At 31.7% G+C, this 23,690-nt stretch overlaps 4 protein-coding genes and 1 non-coding gene across 6 annotated transcripts; all 5 read left to right on the top strand.

Moving 5' to 3' along the window:
* The first annotated feature begins 433 nt into the window (after positions 1-433).
* Positions 434-1,460, top strand: LOC103482707 (dehydration-responsive element-binding protein 1E). Its single transcript, XM_008438987.3, has one exon. The coding sequence runs from the start codon at positions 488-490 to the stop codon at positions 1,175-1,177; it is 690 nt and encodes a 229-aa protein (XP_008437209.1). The 5' UTR covers positions 434-487; the 3' UTR covers positions 1,178-1,460.
* Positions 1,461-7,105: 5,645 nt separating this feature from the next.
* LOC103482706 (uncharacterized) lies at positions 7,106-10,593 on the top strand. Its single transcript, XM_008438986.3, has 3 exons — positions 7,106-8,299; positions 9,511-9,634; positions 9,837-10,593. The coding sequence occupies exons 1-3, from the start codon at positions 7,514-7,516 to the stop codon at positions 10,352-10,354; spliced, it is 1,428 nt and encodes a 475-aa protein (XP_008437208.1). The 5' UTR covers positions 7,106-7,513; the 3' UTR covers positions 10,355-10,593.
* Positions 10,594-14,443: 3,850 nt separating this feature from the next.
* On the top strand, positions 14,444-17,392 carry LOC103482704 (UDP-galactose/UDP-glucose transporter 2). Its single transcript, XM_008438985.3, has 7 exons — positions 14,444-14,939; positions 15,325-15,353; positions 15,457-15,658; positions 15,799-16,041; positions 16,162-16,263; positions 16,758-16,865; positions 16,962-17,392. Exons 1-7 carry the CDS (start codon positions 14,814-14,816, stop codon positions 17,190-17,192), a joined length of 1,041 nt encoding a protein of 346 aa, XP_008437207.1. The 5' UTR covers positions 14,444-14,813; the 3' UTR covers positions 17,193-17,392.
* A 1,031-nt stretch (positions 17,393-18,423) lies between these two features.
* Positions 18,424-23,194, top strand: LOC103482703 (uncharacterized). 2 transcript variants are annotated; one of them, XM_008438983.3, is made up of 9 exons: positions 18,424-18,619; positions 19,207-19,358; positions 19,635-19,722; positions 19,918-20,149; positions 20,479-20,556; positions 21,080-21,177; positions 22,303-22,428; positions 22,591-22,680; positions 22,797-23,194. In XM_008438983.3, exons 1-9 carry the CDS (start codon positions 18,560-18,562, stop codon positions 22,926-22,928), a joined length of 1,056 nt encoding a protein of 351 aa, XP_008437205.1. In that variant the 5' UTR covers positions 18,424-18,559; the 3' UTR covers positions 22,929-23,194. The 2 variants fall into 2 exon arrangements, with proteins under 2 accessions (XP_008437205.1, XP_008437206.1); XM_008438984.3 differs by having other exon boundaries at positions 18,451-18,619; positions 19,207-19,329.
* A 168-nt stretch (positions 23,195-23,362) lies between these two features.
* On the top strand, positions 23,363-23,434 carry TRNAG-UCC (transfer RNA glycine (anticodon UCC)). Its single transcript has one exon. It is a non-coding gene; the product is annotated as a tRNA-Gly (tRNA).
* Positions 23,435-23,690: the final 256 nt, after the last annotated feature.

The following is a 23,690-nucleotide window of genomic DNA, read 5'->3' as shown; positions in this document are numbered from 1 at the left end:
TTAAGAAGAAAGAGATTATAGTGAGTAAGAAAATAAATAATTTATTTCAAAAGAAATAGAATAAATAAATAATTTGATTAAAATTGATTATTTGAAAAAATGATTAAAAGTAAAAAAAGAAAAAAAAGAAATTAAAAAATTAATAAAAAAAATTACAAACTATTTAAGATAAAAATTCATTATACTTTATTTAACCATAAATTATAAATAATTTGTCGGGCAATTCCTCGAAAGAAAACTGCGGCTAAAATGAACAAAACAATGATAATAATAATATAAATGATGACTTCGCAACGTGGCAGCATTTTATTAGCTAATTTGACTCCTTTTTGCGTGTGAATTTCGCTGCTCTTCACCACGTGTTCAAATCCCCTGCAGCCGAAATATATAAACTGCTCACTCCCAATTTTTCAAGTCAGCAAATCAGAATTTCCCCAATTCTCTTGCAATCTAATTTCAAATTTCACACACACAAAACTTCTATTCAATGGATTGGTTCGCTCAATTTTCTGACCCACTTCCTTATTACCCCAATTGTAGTTACAAATCTGAATCCTCTTCTACTCTTTCCGACGCCGGAACACCTCCTCAAACAGTGGTTAACTCCGACGAAGAAGTTATTCTCGCCTCCAACCGCCCAAAGCGCCGTGCCGGTCGCCGAATTTTTAAAGAAACTAGACATCCGGTTTACAGAGGAGTCCGGCAGAGGAATAACGACAAATGGGTTTGTGAGCTGAGAGAGCCGAATAAAAAGACGAGGATTTGGCTCGGGACATACCCAACGGCGGAGATGGCAGCTCGTGCACATGACATAGCGGCACTAGCGTTAAGAGGGAAATCCGCTTGCCTAAATTTCGCTGACTCTGCTTGGCGGTTTCCAATTCCGGCGAGTGATGACCCGGCTGTGATTAGAGAGGCGGCTGTGAGGGCGGCGAATGAGGGTAGAGATGAGGAATGTAATGTGGGTCGGGAAGAGGATGACGGCGGTTCGAATCAGCAGGAGGCGTATCCTGACCGGACGGATTATGTGGACGATGAGACTATGTCGAATATGCCAATGTTGCTTGCCAACATGGCGGAAGGACTACTTCTTTCTCCTCCATCTTTTTGTGTCAATGAAGACGTGGAGTGGGATGATGTGGCAACGAACGACGATGTGTCATTGTGGAGCTTTTAGAAGTAGTTATAGCGACTAGTGATTTGAGCACCTGCTGCCTGCCAACAAAGCAACCAGACTTTTGTTCGAGGAAGTCAACCTATATATAATTCCATTTTTCTTTTTCAAAATGGACCCTATCAAATTAAAGCTGAAGCTAAAAATTGCATTAAACACCACTAAAAAAATAATTGTATCGAGTCAAGAATTTAGTTCCTATTTTTAGGTTAAATTCTGTTTAGCTTTTTAGTATTGTGGTAAAAGCTATGATTCTGTAAATCATTTGAAGTTATGATTTTGTGAATCATTTTTTATTATTATTTATATATATTTTTGTGAACTACGATCAATTTTCATCAATGAAATTTCAATTATATAGTTTTAGCTTATGTATAATTTATTCTTGAAATTTTAATTAAAATAGAGATGTAAAGAAGACCGAGTATAACTTGATATTGTCACGAGGAAATTCAAAATCTTTGTAGACCGGTTTATTTTTTTTAGGTCGAAGAATAATAATTTGAAAAGCATGGTTTAAAATATTTATTTATAGAAATACACGTGGGAAAAAGAAGTGATGTTAAGGGGAAGAAATGGAAATAAAGGGAAATGGTAGGGGAGGGGTCAAAGAGGGCTTTATCCGTTGAGAAGGATAAGTTAACGGAATAAAAAAGAATATAAAATTGAAAAAGAAGAAACCCGTTTTATGTGTTGGAACCGTGAAGCACGTAGACGACGTTTCCGTTCCGTGTTACAGTCTATGGCATCGGGGAAGGCGATTTTACGATTCTGTCCTTGTGAGTTAGAGTAGGACTATGTTGCCCTTTGCCCTTTGGGGAATGTCACAATGTGAATCTTTGTGTGTAAATATTTTGGAGTATGAAGAATATGGTTCTTTGACTTGGTCACTCTTATTGTTGAAGGGTTGATTATCTTAATTGGATCTCCTCTATTCTTATTGGGTGATGTTTCATTTAATTAAGTATTAATTAGTTTTTTTTAGGAAAAAAAGCTTTGACAATTACTTATTACAATCAATTACTTTGAATTTGAATCCTTAGCATGCATAATTTAATCTTAATTTTTCATGCCAAAATTCGAATAACGAAAAAGTATATGGTCTTCATGTGGTTTGTAAGTTGAGAAAATTTACACGTCGGTATGATGTTTGTCACAAAACACTTTAATACTTGATAATATCAAAGATGTGTTATTTAGTCTCTCCTAGTTCAAGATCGTTTCGTGATATTATGTTCCTATTTTGATATTTTGTAGATTTTGAGCTAACTAATGGTAGAATTTGATGTTGATGTCAAATTAGATTGTCAATGCCACGATGCCTTTATATATATATATATATATATAAAGTGATTTCTCACCCTAGGTTAAGATAAATCTGATTGCTATAGTACTTTGCACGATTTTTCTTTAATGTCAGGGATGAGCTAAGGTACTATTTTCTAACTTAGGTTCCTAGGATTTCATTCTCTTTCTTGGCTTTTGTGAGGATTTGAATTAAATTATCATATTGTTAGATTTCAATTCTGAATCAAATGACTATTAGTGAGATTGTAGATGTTCATGGATTATATGATATGTTTGCTTGATTGTTAATATAAGTTCCTTGATTGCATGAAAATTGCATGAAGCAATAAGTTAGATTAGCTTGATAGCACAAAATTTGTGCATTGTTTTAATCAACTTAGACTTAGATTATTTAATAATTAGCTAGACACATAAAAGTTAACTATTCATACCCTAATTTTCCCTAAATCTTAATGCAATTAAGTTGATTCAACTTGGTATGTTTTTCTTCCTTTCGAATTAAATTCTTGTGTCGTCATTTTTTAATCCTCTTTTAATTTTTCAAAATTTCTACTTATCTTATTCTTGCGGTACAGTAGTGAGAGGTTTTCCCAATTTAGTAGTATACTAGTTTTGATCTTTGTAGGTTGGGTTGGGTAAAAAAAAATGTAAGAAAATTTGGAACGTAACTTTGGGTTGGACCATGAATTTATAAGATTAAGGTCCTGGTCTACATGACCTAATTGAAATAAATTCATGGTCCGACCTGAAAAGCGAGAGGTGGAGATCTGATAAATGAGGTTGAGGACCTGAGATTGGAGTTGATCAGGTCCTCATTTGTCAGATCTCCACCTCTTTCTTTTCCATCTCTTCATGATCTCTGCTTGCCCCTTCAATCGCTCACGCTCATCTATTTTCTTCACGATTTTTGGTCATTCATGATCTTGAGTTCACAATCATTTCTGATTATTCTCAATTTGCTCATGATCTCACGACGCTCACCCAATCTCACTTCACATTTATATATTCTTAGTTCGCTCAAAGTCTCCTCCCATCTTTTCCATCTCAAATTCACACTTGCTCGCTCAATTCCACCTTCTAGTATATCCACCAATTTTCTCCAGTTTTCACTCTCTTTTCACAACCGCCCAATGACCCAACCTGAAAGTCTTGGATTGGGTTGCATTGGATTGACCATTTAAAATGGAACAATGGGATTGAATAAAGCCAACCCAAAATTTCAAATTGGTCCAAAAAAAACGTCTATAGCTGGACCCAACTCAAACGATGTTAATAGTAGATTTCATACAATAAAGGGATGCGGGTTAGGATTTAGGTAGGAGAGGGTAAAGACAGAAAAATGAAAAGTAAACGAAGTTGACTGATACATGATTACTGACCACATTTCACTACTTTGTTTTTCTTTTTCCTTTTCCTCTCTCTTAAGCAATTTTAAAATTGACATTATATACGAAGTTATTTAGAGCAATTTTCCTATTGGAAATAAAAAAAGAAAAAAAAAAAAAAAAACAAAAAATGTGGTCCAATTCTTTTCTTTTTGCTTACCAATATGTATATTTGTCATTTGAGGGACACCATAGTCCAATATAATCCGAACCCACAAATAATTTAATTATGATTGTCAAAGCACTACTAGAGGTGTCCAAACAATTGTATATTTAGCAGTATATATAATTCAATTTATCTAACATATATATATATATATAACATATATAAGATAAATGGCCCTCTTCATTGTTACATCCCCATCAAAATTTAATGCCACAACATGGAGGAAATGGGCTATTATCCAACCTAGTTAGTCTTTTTCAAAGTGTTCTCTCTTTTTCTTTTCTTTTTTACAAATGCATGATTATATAAATTTATGATGTAATATTCTTTAAAAGAAATTATAGCATTTAATCATTGAATGCTCCAATTATAATTAAATAGATATGACATCGATTAACGTCAAATTTGAATATTGAACTAAAAGTCTTTTTTCTTTTTGCTAATTCTTGTTGTTGTGACGAGCTGAGCATCATAAATATGTCGATTTAGCAAGTATACCTACTAACTCGTATCATATCCTCTTTTATAAGGAAAAATGCATCACTTTTTTTATATTAAATTTATCATTGGGTCTTGATATTTTGTAAGAAGGTTGAAAAACCCTAATGTAAGTCTCCAATATTTCTCTATCTCCAACTTTACCTCATAAAATATTCATTTATTAATTTATATAGCTTAATAATATTATGAATTTCTTTTAATTTCTAAATTTTAAAATTCATGTACAAAATTCTTGAACTTTCATATGTCTCTAATAAAAATTAGAATCTGAATAACGATAAAATGTGTGTTTTTAATTATATTATAAAAAAAAATTATACACTACACAATACTAGACAATTAGAAAAATGAATACATTACCTTTTAAAATGCACATATGTCAATGACTTATACTCTTAATCTCCAAAACCAGTATCTTTATAATTGAAAAAAATATGTGAAAAGCAAAAAAAATATATGATTGTTCTCATCAATAGTTGAAGTTTGACAAAAACGAATTCAAGCATATTTAATTTAGATATAAAAGATATGTGACATCAACAAATACATCAGTTTTCTAGAGTGTACAGTAGACATATATATCAAAAGATAACAATGCTTACAAAACTAAAAAAATTAAAATGTGAGTGAATGGTATTTCAATATATAAATCATTTTAAATATATGAGCAATAGATCTCTAATCATAGAAATAAATCTTTCACGAATAAACATCATGAGAGCCTAGACTAATGTAGCGTAGACAATACTATATATTAAAATTTGAAAATGGACTTCTATTCACTTTCTTCAACATAAATAAAAACTTCTGAATATCATGTTGGGTAATTCATGTGCATCACTTCTCAACAACATCGTTGTGTGTGCATGCTTGTATATATATATATATATATATATATATATATATATATATATATATTCCTTTTCCCTCCAAATTTTATAATAGCTAACATTAAAATTTAAAATCAAGTTCCTTTTGCATTTTTATTCACTATTATAATTACTAAAATTGAATTCTTTTTTAACCCATAACACCCATTAAATACATATGAGAAATTTTGAACAGTATCAACTTTAAATTTTGTTGATTTTCAATTTAATCTTAAATTTTTTAAGGAAATTTATCTGAATCTTGAAATGAATATAAAATTAGAGAAACAATTTTTGTTTGAAAATGTAGATTGAATTTGATCACAAAAAATGACACATAATATATATCCAACTCCAGTAGAAATGTTTGCATATGGGAATAATAATAGAGAAATGTAAACCAAATTTACAGAATCAATATTTTTGTCAATGCTGCAAAATCCTTAACACAAAAATCACAAAGGATCCAACACCTAAATTGAAATCAAAATCTGAAAATTCAAATGAATTAAAAACCAAAGGAATAGATATTATATATGAGAGTGATTTTGTAAATGGTCAAAATTGCCTTTTTCATGTTAAAAACTTACCCTCAACATTAGTTTTAATTTTTTCAATATTTTGATGTCGGCGAGGCCTACTGTGAATGAAAAACAAAGAGAGAAAGCCAAAAGGGAAAAAAACCTATCTAAGATTCAATTGTTCAAAAAAGAAAATCACCCAATATTTCTTTAGTAAAATGTAGGAGGTGAGAATTGACAAAATTTAAATTTATTATTTAAGGTAAAAATCCCAGGCCTTATTTTTTTATATATATAAAATAATTAATGAAAATATAAAAATGTAGTGTAGACTGACAAATATGAAAATACAATTGATTCCATTGTAAGAAAATAAAAAGAGAAATAGAAGAAAGCAACAAGATAGTAAATATATAAAATTGAAAAGAAGGTGTAATTTAGTTTGTTTATAATTAAAATAGAGCCATGCATCATGCATGCACACGTGCTACCGCGCGTGAAGAGTGGAAATAGTCAGAAAGAAATTTGAATAAAAACAAAAACCATTCATATTATTTTATTAATATCAATTCTTCTCTTTTAGATTTAGAAGGTCAACTATGGGTCTATCCCTTTTTCAACCGATCCCTCTTTTTCAATTCAAAATATATTTGTCTTCCACTACTTTTTTTTTTCTTTTCTTTTTTTAATTTTGTGTGTAATCTATTTAAGTTGCTTAATCATACTTTATTATGTTATGATCATTTCTTTAAACAAAAAAAGAAAAAAGATTGTTTTTATTGAACTATCTCACCCTTCATGTGCACTCGAATATTAGTCTTTACTAATTAAATTCCTCTCTCTCTCTCTCTCTCTCTCTCTCTCTTTTGTTTTATTTTGTACATATTATTTCCATTGTCAAATATTATTTTGCTATTGATTCATATACTTTTTATTATCAAAATTTTAATTAATCTTAAATTTAGTTATTTTATTATATTTTGTAAATACTTTTAAAAGTTTTTACTATTAAAATAAAATGGTTAATGGTGTTATGAAGCATACCCTTTATAAAAATGAATAAATGAGTTAATTGTTTTTTTTTTTTTTGGCAGAAAATTGCAAAGACTAAAATGAAACATAGAGAAAATCTTAATTAAGAAGATGGACTAACATGTTGAACTTCTTTTTAAATTTAAAACAATAATAAAATATTCCAACTTCAGATTCAAATTTTTAAAAACTTTCACTTCCAAATCCCACGCGAAGAACCATCCTGTAACCTTCTTCTTCTTCTTCTTCTTCTTCTTCTTCTTCTTCTTCATCATCATCATCTTCATCTTCTTTCTCTCTTCTTTTATATATTTTGCTTTCTTCAAACCTCTCCATTTGTATCTCTCTTCATTTAAACAAACAAACTGAATTTATGGATGTTTTGTTTCTTCCTTTTCTATATACCAATTCACCAGTACTTTGCTTTTAATGCTTCACTACCCTTTCTCTATCTCTCTCTCTATCTCTATCTCTCTCTCTCTCATCATTCTTCACAAATTCAAATTCTCTGTTCTTTCGATATCCCCTCTAAATTTTGAATTCTCTCTTCTTCCATTATGGCGTCCACTGATTCTTCTAACTGGACTCTCATTTCCAACCCTCCACTTCAAAAACCCAAATCCTTATTGCTCAAGGATTATCTTCTCGACGATTTCAGCTCTTGCTCCTCCAATGGCTTCCGATCATTTCCCCGCCGCCAATGCTGCTCCACAACCGTCCGATTCCTCCTCGAAATCGATCTCAAAGTTAAAGATTCTTCCTTTACTAAAAAATTCCTTCCTCGAACATCCTCCCGAAAAATCGCTCTCTCTACCATCTCCACTTTGCAAAGAGCCTCCGACGCTGTTCTTAGAGCCTTCAAGCAATTTCCCTTACCTTCTTCACGGAAATCCTTTTTTCCTAGGAGCATTTCGCGGAAACTAATTTCCAAAGCGTTCCGGAAGAAGTCGGATATCGTCGATCCAAACAATAGGCGGTGGAAATCGTTCAAGGAGTTTCTTGATGAGAAAGAACCGCCGTCGTCGTCATCGTTTGAACAGAATCACTCCGACTCTGCCGTGTGTACCGCCATCGCTGTTGCTGGAAGAAACTCGATTAGTAGTTGTAGCAATAGTATTAGTTGGACAGAGAGTGAATTTACATCGGAGATTATTCCGTCGTCTTGTAGCGGGAATTCCGAGAGTTGCAGCGAAAACGGCGCCGTTAAAGATGATAAGGATTCACCTGTTAATCTCATTGGCAAAAGAGATGGCGTAACGTTCGGAAAAGATTCCATGGAGGAAACAGGAACCCCTTCGGCCGTCGCCGCCGCCGCCGGTGAGTACCGGGAGGATACCGTTAAGGTCAGTATTATAGTTTTCTAATCACATGCTTTGCGTGCATTTCATAACCGTTTGTGATTAATTTCTCCATTCCATCTCCACCGTTCATTTTACAAAAAAATAACTAATTTAAAATCTAAATTGTAAATTAATTTGGTGATTTGAAATAATATTCGTAGAATTAAATTATAGAGTTTTCTGTAGATATAAAAATAATAATAGATAGAGAGAAAAATACAGCTGGATTTTGGGAGTGTATTAATTTCACGTGTGGGGTATATCTTGGGAGAAGTTAGACTACAAATCAGGGACATGTTAAATTAAATACATTTGAGTTCATCGAGGCCTACGATCTCGCCATCTGTCTCAAAGCAGCGGGATCTACGGCTTTCAAACTTACAAGACCATTTGATTTCATGGTACACGCGATACTAGATTGCGCCCTCTTTCGCGATATTTACCATTTATGCCATTCCATGGAAAACTAGTGTTTAATTATTAATTGGTCTGTCATCTGCTGGCTTTATAATGTGTCGGTAAGAAAATCGTACGGATTTTTTTTTTTTATTTAATTTAAAAATATATTTTGGAGATTTTGTTAATGCTTTCTTTTTCTTTTTTCCTTTTTCTCTTTTTTTTTTTTTTTTAATATTTGTTATTTATTTATAAATGTTATCTATTGTTGGATATGTCAAATTAAGCCAACATCTTTTTTTTGTTTTTATGTGTGTTTTGGAAAGGTATATTTTATAACCTTACTATTATTATTGATTTCCTTTTTAAGAGATATGAGAATTTGCTTCTCAAGTCTAAAGTAATGAAAATTAGTAACAAACAACATTAATTTAATGCCAATTACTTTCCTCATTAATAATTGTTTTTAATGTGATGAAAAGAAGTAATAATACAACCTAAGTATGCATAGCTTGAATAATTCCTATCTAACCCTTTTGTTAATAAATTTACATTTAATAAAAAAATGACACTATGTTCTAAAGCGTGAGTTGGGGAGATTGAATCTTTTAGATAAACAGTAACATATACTATTATGTGAGGAATTATATTATTGAGTTAAAGAATAATAAACGGGCATGTTCTATTTTTTAAAATTTGTGTACTATGACTTATAATTATAACATTGGAACTAAAAGTTTTGTAGAAGTGTTGGTTTTTTATTTGTTTAGTGAATGATGAACTAAGATAGGTTGTTTATTGTATCATTATCAAAACAGAAATGGCAAAATAATGAAGAAGAAAAGGAACAATTCAGTCCAGTTTCAGTGTTGGACTTTCCTTTCGAAGATGAAGATCAAGACATTTCCTCGTCGTTGAATTGCAATATTCACCTAATGGAAGGTCTATCTCGTCTCTTTTAGATTGTATATAAATGAAGCTTTTAATTAGTAAGAAAGTTTCAATAAATTTCCTATATGATATGATATGGAAAATTTTACATCTATAGATCATTTTATTGGGAGAAAAAAAAAAAGAACTTTTAACAAAATACAATTTAATTTTTTGAATTTTGAATGTTAAAGGGTATTGTGATTAATGACAGGTAAGAAGCAAAAACAAAGAGATCAGAAGACGAAGAGATTGGAGAAAGGAACGGAATTGGAGCCTGTAGACTTAAAGAAACGATTCACAAACATAAGTGTTATTGCTGATCACCAAGATCATTTCACTTTAATAACCAAATTAAAAGAACATCAAATGGAAGAAAAGGCTTTGGAGTTTCTAAAGCTTCTCAAATCCACAACCAAATCAACAGAGAATCTGCTTCTTGATTTCTTTCATCAGAAACTCGACGAACATGAAGCAACTTCAACCAATTCAGATTTTGATCAGCCACAGCTTTTGGAATTCGCCCAAGATTGGGTCGATGGAAACGCCGGGGAATTGACGGTAATGGGAAGATGGGAGTTACCAGAAGAACGGAATTTCTACATTAAAGATATGGAAGTCGCGGAAAAATGGAGAAGTTTTGGCGGAGATAAAGAGGAGTTAGTGGCAGAGTTTGAAGCCGAGGTTTGGATATCTTTGCTTGATGACCTTTTGATTGACCTCTCCCTATAGCTAATTAGACCGGCAGAAACTTGTAGTACTTCTGCAGTATCATTCCAGTTGTCAAATTATGAATGTGAGGAATAGATACTGTGGCAGTACTGAAGATTTTTCAGTAGGTTTTGTCTTAAAATAACGTTTCATAAATCTCTATGAAATTGGAGTTTAAATTGCATTCTGGAGGCTCTATTATTGCTATGTATAGTGTTTCAACCTTTTCTTCATATATTTGGTTAAAGCATTCACTCTCATATCATTTGGCTTTTATTTAATTTAATCACCTTAATGATGATATGGGTTTTTAGTTTTGGATAACAAAAGTTGAACTATACGTTAAAAAAAGGTAGCAATTTTTAGAATAATTATTAAGTATGTAGCAATATTCTAAAAAAATTGTAAATATAGCAAAGTCTATCAGTGATAGACTTATATCCCTATGGTTTACAAATGATATACCAACATTTACTACATAGTCTATCAGTGATAAACTCCTATCATCGATAGATTTTGACAGATTTTGCTATATTTACAATTTTTTTAAAATGTTGTTATATACTTAATTATTTTGAATATAATTGTTACATTTACAACTATCCAGCTAATTACTTCTGGTTGTTGATGGGTCTTAATTGTAGGGCATTAAAAAAGCCCATGGGCATGCCCATTCTTTTGTCTAAGAATATTATAAAAACAGGGACAACTCTATTAAAACACAATTTATTTGTTGTCAAAAGTGACAATTTCATGATGTTTGAATTAGAAATTTGGGATCAACCATAAATAATCAAAACCATAAAATTGTAAATTATAAAACTTTTGTTATCAATCCAAAGTCAGGGTTGAAAATGAGGAATTTACTTGTGAGGAATTTTCACTTTTCTTCTTTCACGTTAAAAGGTTTAGAAGAGGTGAAAGAGCATAAATACTAAAGAAGTTTAATTTGGAGGCGAAATATGTTGGTGGTGATAACAAATTTTATATGTTGGAGGCAATAGCTAATTTTTTTTATTACCTATTCGTTTAAATTTATAATCTTTTTTATTTTTAATTAATTTGGTAATTAATTTTCTTTGGTATCCGGTTCTCCCAGTATTCGGTTCGTTCAGCCGTTCGCCTTCACTTTTGCCCTTCAGTTGTGGTATATAAGACAGTTCGTCATCGCCATTTGGATCATCGAAAACCATCTCATCTTCCAAAACCATCTATATTTTCTCTTTACTGTTTAGAGTATTCATCATTTTGTTTCTATTCCTTATTCCAAAGAGTGCCGTTTGAATAAGATAGTTGCATTAATCTCGAGGAACAATGAACGATACAATTGGTGGCACCTCGATCAACCATAAATACTTTCAGGACAGTGATTCGTAACATTTTCTTTGTTTGACATTCTAATCTTATTTTTCTTACGAGTCGGACAAATAATGACATAGCTTGATAATATCATCTGCCTTCATCGCAATTATTGTATTAAATAAATTGGTTTCTGTGCAATTGAATCATAATATTTGGGTTCTTAGTTAACTTAAAAATAGGTTATTTGGACCCAAAGACCAATAGAATATACCAAGCCCAACTAAAGGAAATTTGTGGCCCATAAACAAGTTATGAACTTTCATTAAGAAAATAACAAATACACTCTTAACTCACATTAATCTTGAATTTGATTAATTTCAAAATGTTTTTATCACCTCGTACTTATATTTTACATTCACATATTTAAATATTGAAATCAATATCTTTACTAAATAGTTTAATTTTATTTCTCATCTTCATTGTTGATTAATTTTCAACCTAATGCATCCAACTTCTCAAAAGTAACCAACCAAAAATCTGTACTTTATTTAGAATCATCATAGTATTGATTACACTTTAAAATTTGATTAATCCTTCCTTAGAACAATTTTATCTTAGTTAAACAGTATAGGAAACTCTCTTCGATCAAAGTTTTGTTAAACTATACTCATTTTAATTAGACAAAATTTAAGTTCTAATTTTAAAAAGTATCTCGTCGTAAAAACAATTTCACAATATATTTATTCATATTTTAAAACTATTGATTTTTAATTACTTGTTTGCATAGTCATGTATGTAGAGGGTATATATGCATTCGTCAAAACATTTATTCTCTACTCATTGTTAATATAGACAATTGTATATTATTATCTATACCATAATTAAAATAGTACATATCAAATATAGACATATAGTATATGTCTATATAGACGTATATTTATCGTTTCGTTGTCTTATTTTGTATATAAGTCTCAACGATCCATTACTAATCGCACCTTTCTTCTTCTAAAATCACATGAATGTGATGTGACAACCACATTTTTCACTCTTATATTATGATTAAGGACTTTGGGGTTCATCGAAATACTAATTATTTTCATTCAATGAGTTTCTATTTCTCAACTCATTTTCATTTTGATTCATCCCCTCCTATTTTGGTCGGTGTTATAATTGAATATTGGTTTGTATTAAAAGAAAAAGTTGCTCATAGGAAAAAAAAAAAAAAGAAGAAGAAAAGCAAGAAAATGAGAGGTTAGGGCTTTAGAGAAACTATTAAAATAGAAAGAATAATATGTTTTAATTTAACACACCTTTATTGAGCATTAATTAATGATAAAATCTTTTTCATTAAAGATAAAAGAATATCCAAAAAAAAAAGGTGTGTGTGAGTGATTACATAATTGTATCCGTCTAAATCATTCATAATTGATATAATGATGTAAGATTAATGAGCTAATTATATATACCTAATTTGAAGAGAGATGATTTTGTGAAAAGAGTATCGAGATTTCCTACCTCATTTGGAGAAATTTAATGATGGTAAGAAATCTAATTTTGGTGTATAATACAAACTCAAATTGTTATTGTTTGAAATAAATTGTCATCTTATTCTAAAATTAAAAATTGTCCCAAAAATGCTCAAAGTCCGACTTAAATGGAATAGGTTATAGGTGATCTTATTAATTTAGTCCATTGTATTTTTGGATATTATCCACCATTATATATTTTGTATTTTTCTTATTTAAAAAAGAAAAAAACTCAACAATATGTATTAATCACCCAAATTAGTGAAGTAACATATAAACTTTAAATGGTAAATGCCTCGACATAAATTATTGGTCAATTGATCAATTACCAAGATCATTATTGTGCTAATAAAAGAATATTAAAAAAGGATTCTTTGGTTTTTTTTTTTCAAAAATTGATTTATAAAATAATAAATTTTGTTTTAAACAACATAAACTCATCATGATATTTTTCTTTTCTTGCATATTAAATTTTGATTCCATGGAAAAAAAAACACGTTAAGATATAATGGTAATTATAAATATATTCTCAATCTTTCAATTATAAAAAATTATAAATGCTTAAAAGGTATAAATTTCATTGTTTAGGAGTCTAATTTCTTTAATGTTTGTATCGTTAGATTTGCAAACTTAACACTCGTATAAGTATTTTATCAATTAATAATGTTATTTTTTTATTTTGTTATTCTCACAATATATTTATCTGAACGAAAGATAATAAATATTTTAAAATAATACCTTAATCAAAGTTTAAAACATTAATATTTGTGGTCCTTCAACTTTTCTAAAAATAATAATTTTGTCCTTGAAATGTATTAGTAGCAATTTATTTTCTATATTAAATTCAATTGATAGGCTGTAATTCGTTACAATTTAATTCCTATAGTATAAAATATTATTATATAAATGTATTTAATATAATAATATTGTGTAATTGGGACTAAATTATTAAAATTGAAGCTTGAAATGGTTCCTTATTTAGGACAACACCTCTATTTTTTAACCTAATTATTATCTTAGAGTTTTAATTTAATATATATATGGATATTTATTTGTCCAATAAATAAAATCGTAATTTCCAAAGCGGCGGTGACTCGGTCATAGAATTTTCTGAGGCGGCTGCCGAACAATCACCAAAGCAGCCTATAAGACTTTTTTCAGCCGAGCCCATTTCTGTCATTTCACAACAGAACTCGGTGGCCATACGAGGCCAAACCGGAAAACACGCCTTGTAATAAAAAACCCATATCCGTAATTTCACAATCCTCTTCCTCTTTCTTTTCTTTATTTCTTCATTCCTTCCGGTTGCAGGAAAGCTTTAGAAGAAAAAGCCAGGCCCACTCACAATCGTTTCTACTTCTCGTTTAAGTTTTTTTTTTTTCCCCTTTCTCTTCTTCTCTTCACAACAACGTTTTCTCTTTCAAAACCTCTGTCTGTAGACTTATAGAGAAGAAGAAAAATTATTAAAAAGTTCATTTGATTCCTTCTCTGTTCATATTCCTTTCTTCCCAATGTAACTGATACCCCTTTTACTTTTTCCACTTAAAGAAATATTACCAGCGAATTAAAGCTGCGTTGGGGGTTTTTTTTTTTGGTTTCTTGGGATTGCTGTTTGGGTTTTCTTTGTTTTGTAACGTTGACGATTGTGGAAGATGAAAAACGAGGACCAAACCAGGTCCCTCTTTGGGATTTTGCTCACTGATCGACCTAAATGGCAGCAGTTTCTCATTTGTACTTCTGGGTTTTTCTTTGGCTACCTTGTTAATGGTGTTTGTGAGGTTTGTTTGTTTCTATTTTCTTTTGGGGTTTCTTTGTTTTTGAATCTTTTTTCTGATGGAATGATTTTATGTCTATTAGTTTAATTTGTGTGATGATTAGTCTTGCATGTGTTTGATTAGCTGTTTGGTAACTGAGAAAACCCAGGGGAATTTTGGGTGCATGGTAATGGAAGTTAATTCTATGTATAGGAAAGTAAACGTTATGGTCCTTGTGAATTCACTTTTACAATTCTTATTCTATTCTCTCTGAGAAATGGCTTTTCAAAAGTTAATCCTCTAGGCTAATAGCCATGATTTTGCGTGTTAGTTTACTGTTAACGATTTGTTTGACTTTCTAATGCCAAATTTTTGTTTGATACTGACACAACATGTTCTTGATTTGCAGGAATATGTGTATAATCGTCTTAAATTCAGGTATTTGATCTATCTTTTTAGTTTGTGTTAGAACTATCCCATCCCTATGGAACTTTGTGTTTTATGCTAAATCCCTTTTCTTAAGAGATTTTTAGTTCTGCAGTTATGGATGGTACTTCACATTTGTGCAAGGATTTGTTTATCTCGCACTTATTTATCTCCAAGGTTTCACCACCAAGCAAATGGTTAACCCATGGAAGACATATGTGAAGCTCTCAGCTGTTCTTATGGGATCTCATGGATTAACCAAGGGCTCCTTGGCTTTTCTGAATTATCCAGCACAAATTATGTTCAAATCTACCAAGGCATGTTTCCTATCCGGAAAATTTGTTTGAGATTTTCAATGACATTTATAGATTTTATACCTTTTCATCTGTCTTTGAATTGAGTTCCGGTAACTTAATTCGGTGATTTTTAGATTGACCCTTGCTATGTAAAACTTCAGGTTCTTCCTGTTATGATAATGGGAGCCTTCATTCCTGGCTTGAGAAGGAAATACCCTATTCATGAGTATATCTCTGCACTTCTTTTGGTGATTGGATTGATCCTCTTCACCTTAGCAGATGCACAGACTTCTCCAAATTTTAGTATATTAGGCGTTGTTATGATATGTGGTGCTCTTGTCATGGATGCCTTTCTCGGGAACTTGCAGGAAGCCATTTTTACTATGAATCCTGATACTACACAGGTAATCTTCAACCCCCTTCAGTTTTACCCATTCTTAAATGCAACAATGAAAAATAATGTACTTCAGATAACTATTCTGTTCTTTCAATTCTTGATATAATTTTTTGATACTCTTTGGCAGACCGAAATGTTATTTTGCTCGACCGTAGTTGGCCTCCCTTTCTTAGTAGTACCGATGGTGTTAACCGGAGAGCTGTTTCGAGCCTGGACTTCCTGTGCTGAAGTAAATAACTTTATCCAAGCTCTCTCTTGATTTTCTCCTCTTTATTGCTAGCCTAATTTACCATTCACCTATTGGCTTAAATTTGTAGGCTTAAATTTGTGGGTGTATGGGTGGCGTAAGACTATACTTGTTTTTCATTTCATTATAAAGAAATGCTTGTCTACAACTTGGTGGCAAGTCATGTAATGGTTAACATGTTTGCCTCCATGTTTCTTTTTTTTTTTTTTTCTATAATTCAACTCTTCATTCAGTCAACGCATCCATTTGATTAGTTCAATTATGTGATAAGAAAATGTCCCACCTGTAACTTAGTCAACATATGCCCTTTCTTATAATATAAAATCAGACACTGCACTTTCTTAATTTATCACTATCATTGAAGACAACAATCTTGGCAAGGTCAACAAAGAGAGGATTGTAAAAAATTTCTCGACTTAGCTATTTAATTATGAATATACAGCTAATATCTTGACTTTTTACTTGATGTATCACAGCACCCATATGTCTACGGAGTCTTGGTGTTTGAAGCCATGGCAACATTTGTTGGTCAAGTGTCTGTTCTATCCCTCATTGCCATTTTCGGTGCTGCCACAACCGCAATGGTATGTCCTTCTTCAACTTCCATCATATAGTTCAAGCGAAACATTTCTTGTTTTACCGTTTGGTAAGCGGGTTTCGATCTTTACTGATATATGCAGATAACAACTGCAAGAAAAGCAGTCACTCTTCTACTTTCATACTTGATATTTACCAAGCCAATGACAGAACAACATGGAAGTGGGCTGCTTCTTATAACAATGGGAATTGTTCTGAAGATGTTGCCTGAGAACAAATTGCCTTCAAGAGCAGCAAAATCATCACATAGAGTAGATGAAAACCAGTTAGATAAGGGAAAAGAAGAAGATGAAGAGAATAGGCCTTTGGTTTAATGGAGAGTTCATGGAGTGTGCCTATCAATAAAGAGTTTTTTTAGGGTTTTCTTTTTTTCTAAAAAAAATAATATATATATTTTTTTACTTAGATTTCCATATGCGTTTATTTATTCTCTTTTAATTTACAAAGTTGTTACTAAAAATGATGTAAAGATAGAGAAAAGAGAGAATATTTATACCCACAAGCTTATTTTTCACTTCTTGTTACTCAAATTCATTTTTGGAAAATTGGAAGTACAAAATGATTGGTAAAGAATATCCTTCTTCTTAATCCTTTTTATTTGTTTATTTTTGTTTAGGTTCGTTTCAATTTCAATTAGTTGTACATTCTTAATTTGAAAAGATATTTGTTTTGACTTTTTGACCTTTTAAGGAATATTTTTGATTAATACAATTTGCAATTTGCAATATTTTCATTTAAAGAAGGTTGATGGAAATCTTTTCAATTTTATCTGTCGTTCTCAAAGTCACATCAAACTCACATCCATTCAAATGTTTTACTACAAAACGTCTATTCAACATCAACATTTTAATTTAATAAATAATCAATAAATTACTTACTCAACATTTTTTTTAACATCAAAAAAAAAAAAAAAAAAAGAAACGAAAATGAAGTTATTCTACAATTCAATTTTGATATTAAATTTTAATTAATTGTAAATTGAATACCGTGAAAATATAATTTTAAAATTTATAATATAATTATTAAATATTAAGTAGATAATAAGATTTTCTTTTTTGGAAATAAAATGATATATAAACTAATAGTTTTTATGAAACTAATAAAGTATAGAGATTAAAAATAAAAATTTAAAAGTAGGCAATTAAAATGGAACAAATTAGTTTAAACCAAAATGATAGTTAAAATAAAATTATATAAAGAAATTTGACAAAAGATTCAGAAAAAGTTTTCCTAAAATTTCTTTTTAGAATGTATTTGTATATTTTTATGAAGAGGGTAGGAGTATATTTGTAATTTCACGTAAATTTTTGTGTAAATGGGAAAAGACGATGGGCTTCTAAGGCCGAGTTGGTGGGCCAGATAAGCAAATGGGCTCCACATGGGAAAGAAAAGACAAACAGCTAAGCAAAGCCGAAGGCGAAGACCACGTGGTGTTTCTCTCCGCGGCGAACAGATCCAAGGGCTCTAATTGAAAATTATGGTTCGCTGATGATCCAAGGGGCGATATGAATTGCATTTAATTAATTAGCATAAATCTCAGTTCCCCACTACCAAAAATGTTCCTTTTCTCCTCTTTTGAGCAAGCTACTCTGAAGCAAAAAAAGTTGTAAAATTTCGGGAAAACCCTAAATCATAATCTTTCACTGTTCTTCGCTTTTTTCACACGATTTCTTCAAAAATCATGGGAGGAACTAAGCGCTCGGCCTTATCTGACTCGATTCCCGACACTTACGATTCTGTGGTGTGTTCCTTTTTCTTCTTCTAACTTGATTCGTTCTTCCTCATATCCTACTTTTGATTTTTCTATATATTTTTTTACAGCTTCGGTGATGATTATGAACTTTTTTTTTCTTTTAATTTTTATTTTTTTTGTGTGTATGAATTGGTATAGACTGTGCTTTGCTTCATTGAATTTTTTTACTTCCTCTGTTTTGTTAGGATTGAGCATTTTCCCCAATCTTTAGAATCTAACTAGCTGAATAGTTCCATCTAGTTGAACTCCGTTGGGTTAATTAGTTTCATTCAGTCGGTGCTTTTTGTCTGCTTATAGTAATCTTAGCTTTTTTTGTGTGTTTGGAAATCTTCCTTTAAGTTATAAGGTTGACGCGTTTTTACTTTATTGAATTATTCATTCCGTTCTATTTGTTTTCTTTTTCTTTTATCGAATTTTCTACAAAAGAACAGGAAGTCAATTAATTACGGGTTTATTGCTAATTGATAAAGCACTCCCTGATTGAAGAATGAATCACATGATGTCTGGAAAGCTTTACTATTGTAATTTTCTCTCTCTCTCTCTCTCTCTCTCTCTCTCACGCAAATTTAATGCAGTTTGGTAACAAAAGAATATTGGCGGGATCCTCATTTGATATTCAGAGGGCAGAACCATCTCAACAACAGAAGACTAAAACACCTACACTTGATGTGCGCCGGGCGGAGTCGTCTCGGCAGCATGTGAGAGCACTTAACACTCAATTTGCAAGGTCTAACTGTGAATACCATAATTCAAAAGTGTTGCTTTTGCTTTATTATTTTCTAATACATGTTCTTGATACCATATATTAATAAATTCAAATGAACCTCTTGATCATTTCTTATCTTGCATTGTCGTTTCTTATACTTACTGAATTTGCTTGTTCTTTTTTAAAGTAGCTAGTCGTACTTGCAATTGTTTATGATTTTAGAATGTTGGAAGTGTTAATATTGGGATTTCATGCCCACATGGTATTAATTGTTTACTATATCTTTTGTTTATACAGTTGGGTGCAGTCACAATTAGCCAATCATCCAGATGAACTTTGGGAGGGTGGTGTTCGTGATTACTTGACTCATGCCTCAAGTATTATGGTAAGTGCTCATCATGTTTTGTTCTGCTTTTATCTGAACTCCAGCTTGGGATTCTATATTCCTGCTTCATGACTTCATCAAGCCCTTGTAGACGTGCAACATCTTTAACACAATAAGAAATCAATTATTTGTCAAATCAGTATCCAAATTATTTGTCAAATCAGTATCCATGACTTAATTTTTTTGTATTCAAAGGAAAAGTTTAGTGATATAGTTGAGTGGCTCAAAGCAAACGCTGTTAAAGGAGAAAGTTCACCTTCTACTGGATCTCCCACAACTGAAAAGAAGACAGAAATTGAACACCAGAATACTGATTTAAAACCATTTCAAGGACAAACTGGTTTTCCACCTACCAGTGCAACTACTAATAGTGCAACTTCATGGACCTCTGGGGCATTCTTCAACCATCAAGCTCCTAGCATATTTGGTAACTACTTTTCTAGCATTGCAACTTCATGGACCTCTTATGTTATGATGTGATCTCAATGAATAATTAAAGATTGACATTTTGTTCAAGTTCCACTTATTCCAGATGTTTATATTTGATTAGGCTCGGACTAATTCTTTTATTTTTTTTATATATATATGAATTGTTTGTAGGAAGAACCACGATAACAACCATGTTTTTTTTATTTTCGGACTCAAGTTTTTGCATTTGATACATGAACTTTTAACATTTACTAACAACTATTAAACTATCCCATAATTCCGTAGTTGGTTCTGAATGGACTCCTTTTCTTCTCTTCCTTTGGCTAGGATTACAAAATTCAGTTCCTGCCAATGGTGTTTCTGTTGGTCAAACTGCAGTCCCAACTTCAGAGAGTGCGGATGATGGTGAGATTCTTGAGTTTTTGCACTTTTCAGTTACAATGTTGCATCAAAGATGACCTGAGACTAACAAATTATAAATGATTTTGAGTCGTCATGTTGATGAAATCTATTATTGACCGTTCTTAATGCTCAAATTTCGAGCTCAAAAGGGTGAAGATTAGATGGATTATAGATCATCTACTGTCAGTTCTTTCCAAATTTGTTGACTTATCTTCTACAGAAAACTTGGACTCAAATTTTATAGAATGACACATCTTATGACTCATAGTTTTCAAGAATCACTATATGTGGGGAGGGAAGGAGTGGGGGAATTCGGTCAGGATTGGTTTTTTGTGTTGATGCAAATGCCTTACAGCATGTAAATTGGGGGAGGGAGAGAGGGCTGTTTTAAATTGAAAGATGGCGTTGAGGGGAGCAAGGATCTTAATTGTGAGTTCAGAATCTTCCTTGGTCTGGGGCATATTTGATTGTTATTTTTAATTATATAGTGCCACGTTCTTAGTTTAAGGCCTTGTTTTGGTTGTAGAAAATGACTTGGAGCAGCCAAGCAGCCCTTCTGTAAAGAAGTCTGAAGAGAAAGGGGTGGTTGTAGTGCATGAAGTTAAGTGCAAGCTTTATGTGAAGGTATTTGCTTCTGAAAAGTGGAATGTAAATGGTTCTATTTTCAGCATAAAGTTAATTAACAGCTCAGAAAGTCATTCTATTTTTCGATGAACACTCTTCATCATTAGCATTGCGAAGATTTGTTATAAAATACACACACACACACATTCATACATAAATAGATATAGATTTGGTTAGATGCATGTTGACTTTATTTTATGACCTCTTACTGGGAGGGGGAACCATTTTGTTTGAATATTTCCTTCTGGTATTCTATTGCTCTCAAAGGAAGAAAAGAGGTAGATGAGAACCAGCACTTGAAATGCATTGTTATGATTGCTGTGAGAGTTGGGAGCGGATAGCTTGATTGAGCTACTTGTTTCCAATCAGAGACAGTAGTCTGTTCTTACTCTGTTGCAGTAGTTTTCGCTTGCAACTTTTATGTACGAGACAGTAGAATTTGAGTATGGATATTATTATATGGTTTCTGCTGAAGGGATGAATGCGAAATGTTGCAAGTGATTTTAGAATATACGGGAAAGTTTGGTGATGAATATAGTGCACGAGTAGTTTTCTGGAGGTATCCTCGGCATTCCAATTATTTTGTGGTTGGCTCATATCAATTGGAGCATTATTTTTGGAAATTGGGGAGGGAAAATTGGATGATCGAATGGATACCAATGGAAGCACAAACACCTTTTGGAGGAGTATGCAAGGCACAAAATTTTCTTGGAGGAGCAGCTGACAAAAGCAGTGAATTAATTAGTGACTAAGAGATATCTTCGGCTTTGGAGTCTAGAAAACCTCTTTAAATTCTTCAAAACTTGTATCTGTTGGTGTTTTCAATAGCCTAATTGTCTGAATATAATCAGTTTATCATGATCCATTAGCCTAACTGTCTTGCATCTTGAATGCGAATGAAGTTGTAAAGTAGTAAAAATGGAAGGAAAATAAAAGTTATATTAGTTGCTTCATGATACTATCCATATATAAAATTTACTGTTGATGGATATATTGCTTCTGTCTTCCGTTATTTTTATTTGCCTTGTGTTTAATCTGACCTGAGCTTTAATTTTTTTAGTACTCTTAGGATATTGATTAGTTACTGTATCCTTGCCACTACATTTGTGTGTTGTGTACACGCAGTCCACCGATCCAGCAGATAAAGATGCATGGAAAGACAAAGGCACAGGGCAGCTTTCCATAAAATGCAAGGAGGGTATCAGCAAGGGTTCAAAGGAATCCAAACCAACAATTGTAATTCGAAATGATGTACGATTTATTATAATCTTTACTCTTTGATAATAATACTTGTTTATCCCCGCTCTCTTCCCTCAAGTCTTTATTAACAACCGTGGTTGTTGGTTCATTTGTTCGTTTGTTTGTTTTTTTATCTTTCTCTATCTTACTATGTGTTGTATATTTTACTTATAGGTGGGGAGACTGCTTCTGAATGCTTTAATCTATCCAGGGATCAAGACAAATACTCAAAAGAATTCCATTGTTGCAATATTCCATACTTCGGTAATGTTAATCTTCATACTGATTATCAACATATTTATATAGCTTGGTCAGAGATAATGTGTGTTTTGAAATTCCCAAATACATCTGTAGCTAATAGTGTTTTTGTTCTCTTGTAGAGTGAAGGCGATACAAACGATAATAGCGATAAAGATAAAGTTGTGGCACGAACATACTTGATTCGATTAAAAACAGAGGACGATCGGAATAAGCTGGCAACAGCAATTCAAGAATGTGCTCCAGCACCTTGAGAGGAGAAACTAAAGATGGTGTCTTCAGAGGAAGGCACTTTTATATGAGAAGAGAATTTTGTGAGTCTTATTTTATTTGCCCCCATTTGTGAAGGGGGTTTCTTCGGAAGACAAGATCAGTTTAAAATTCTAAATTGATCTCTCTACCAAATGAATCTACTTCTTTTAAAGAGAGGCTGAGGCAGTTGTACTATAAACAAGATAATTCAATGCTCTGTTTTATTTAGTGTAGCAATACAATAATGCAAAATTTCTTGGTTTCTCAATTTCATCTTTCTGTTTTGTCATGGCAATTTAGTGGATCGGATTTATCATTCTTTTGCCCTATTCTTACAAACAAGATGAGAAGAGACTCTGATTTCTTGTTTATGTCAATAAATCTGGAGAGAATGGAAAGGATCTTTTAATATACTTTAGACCCATACTCTCAGATAGCGTTTGTAGTCCAACGGTTAGGATAATTGCCTTCCAAGCAATAGACCCGGGTTCGACTCCCGGCAAACGCAATTTCTTTTGCCTTTTTTCATTCCATTTTTCTACCTAAAAACACTTCTTTCTGATTCCACTTCAAATTGAGTTTATAGTTTTCTTTAGATTAAAAATCTTGGAAGTGGTATCAATTTATTATTATTTTTTGCATAAAGTATAGATTAATTTGAATCACTAACTGTTAAGAATTCATTAAGAATGTATACCGACTAAGAAAAACTGAATCTCATAATTGAATAATAGTTTTGAACAGTATTAAATTTGATTGATGCA

Source organism: Cucumis melo, chromosome 9, assembly GCF_025177605.1.
Source record: "Cucumis melo cultivar AY chromosome 9, USDA_Cmelo_AY_1.0, whole genome shotgun sequence".
NCBI classification, from domain to species: Eukaryota; Viridiplantae; Streptophyta; class Magnoliopsida; order Cucurbitales; family Cucurbitaceae; genus Cucumis; species Cucumis melo.
This window is presented reverse-complemented; position numbering and strand designations above follow the sequence as displayed.

Coding starts and splice junctions, on each gene's coding strand:
- LOC103482707 (XM_008438987.3), top strand. CDS start 488: ATGGATTGGTTCGCTCAATTTTCTGACCCACTTCCTTATTACCCCAAT.
- LOC103482706 (XM_008438986.3), top strand. CDS start 7,514: ATGGCGTCCACTGATTCTTCTAACTGGACTCTCATTTCCAACCCTCCA. Junction 8,300..9,510: donor ACCGGGAGGATACCGTTAAG/GTCAGTATTATA, acceptor TTATCAAAACAG/AAATGGCAAAATAATGAAGA. Junction 9,635..9,836: donor CAATATTCACCTAATGGAAG/GTCTATCTCGTC, acceptor GATTAATGACAG/GTAAGAAGCAAAAACAAAGA.
- LOC103482704 (XM_008438985.3), top strand. CDS start 14,814: ATGAAAAACGAGGACCAAACCAGGTCCCTCTTTGGGATTTTGCTCACT. Junction 15,354..15,456: donor TATAATCGTCTTAAATTCAG/GTATTTGATCTA, acceptor TTAGTTCTGCAG/TTATGGATGGTACTTCACAT. Junction 16,042..16,161: donor TGAATCCTGATACTACACAG/GTAATCTTCAAC, acceptor ACTCTTTGGCAG/ACCGAAATGTTATTTTGCTC.
- LOC103482703 (XM_008438983.3), top strand. CDS start 18,560: ATGGGAGGAACTAAGCGCTCGGCCTTATCTGACTCGATTCCCGACACT. Junction 18,620..19,206: donor CCGACACTTACGATTCTGTG/GTGTGTTCCTTT, acceptor AATTTAATGCAG/TTTGGTAACAAAAGAATATT. Junction 19,723..19,917: donor CTCATGCCTCAAGTATTATG/GTAAGTGCTCAT, acceptor TTGTATTCAAAG/GAAAAGTTTAGTGATATAGT.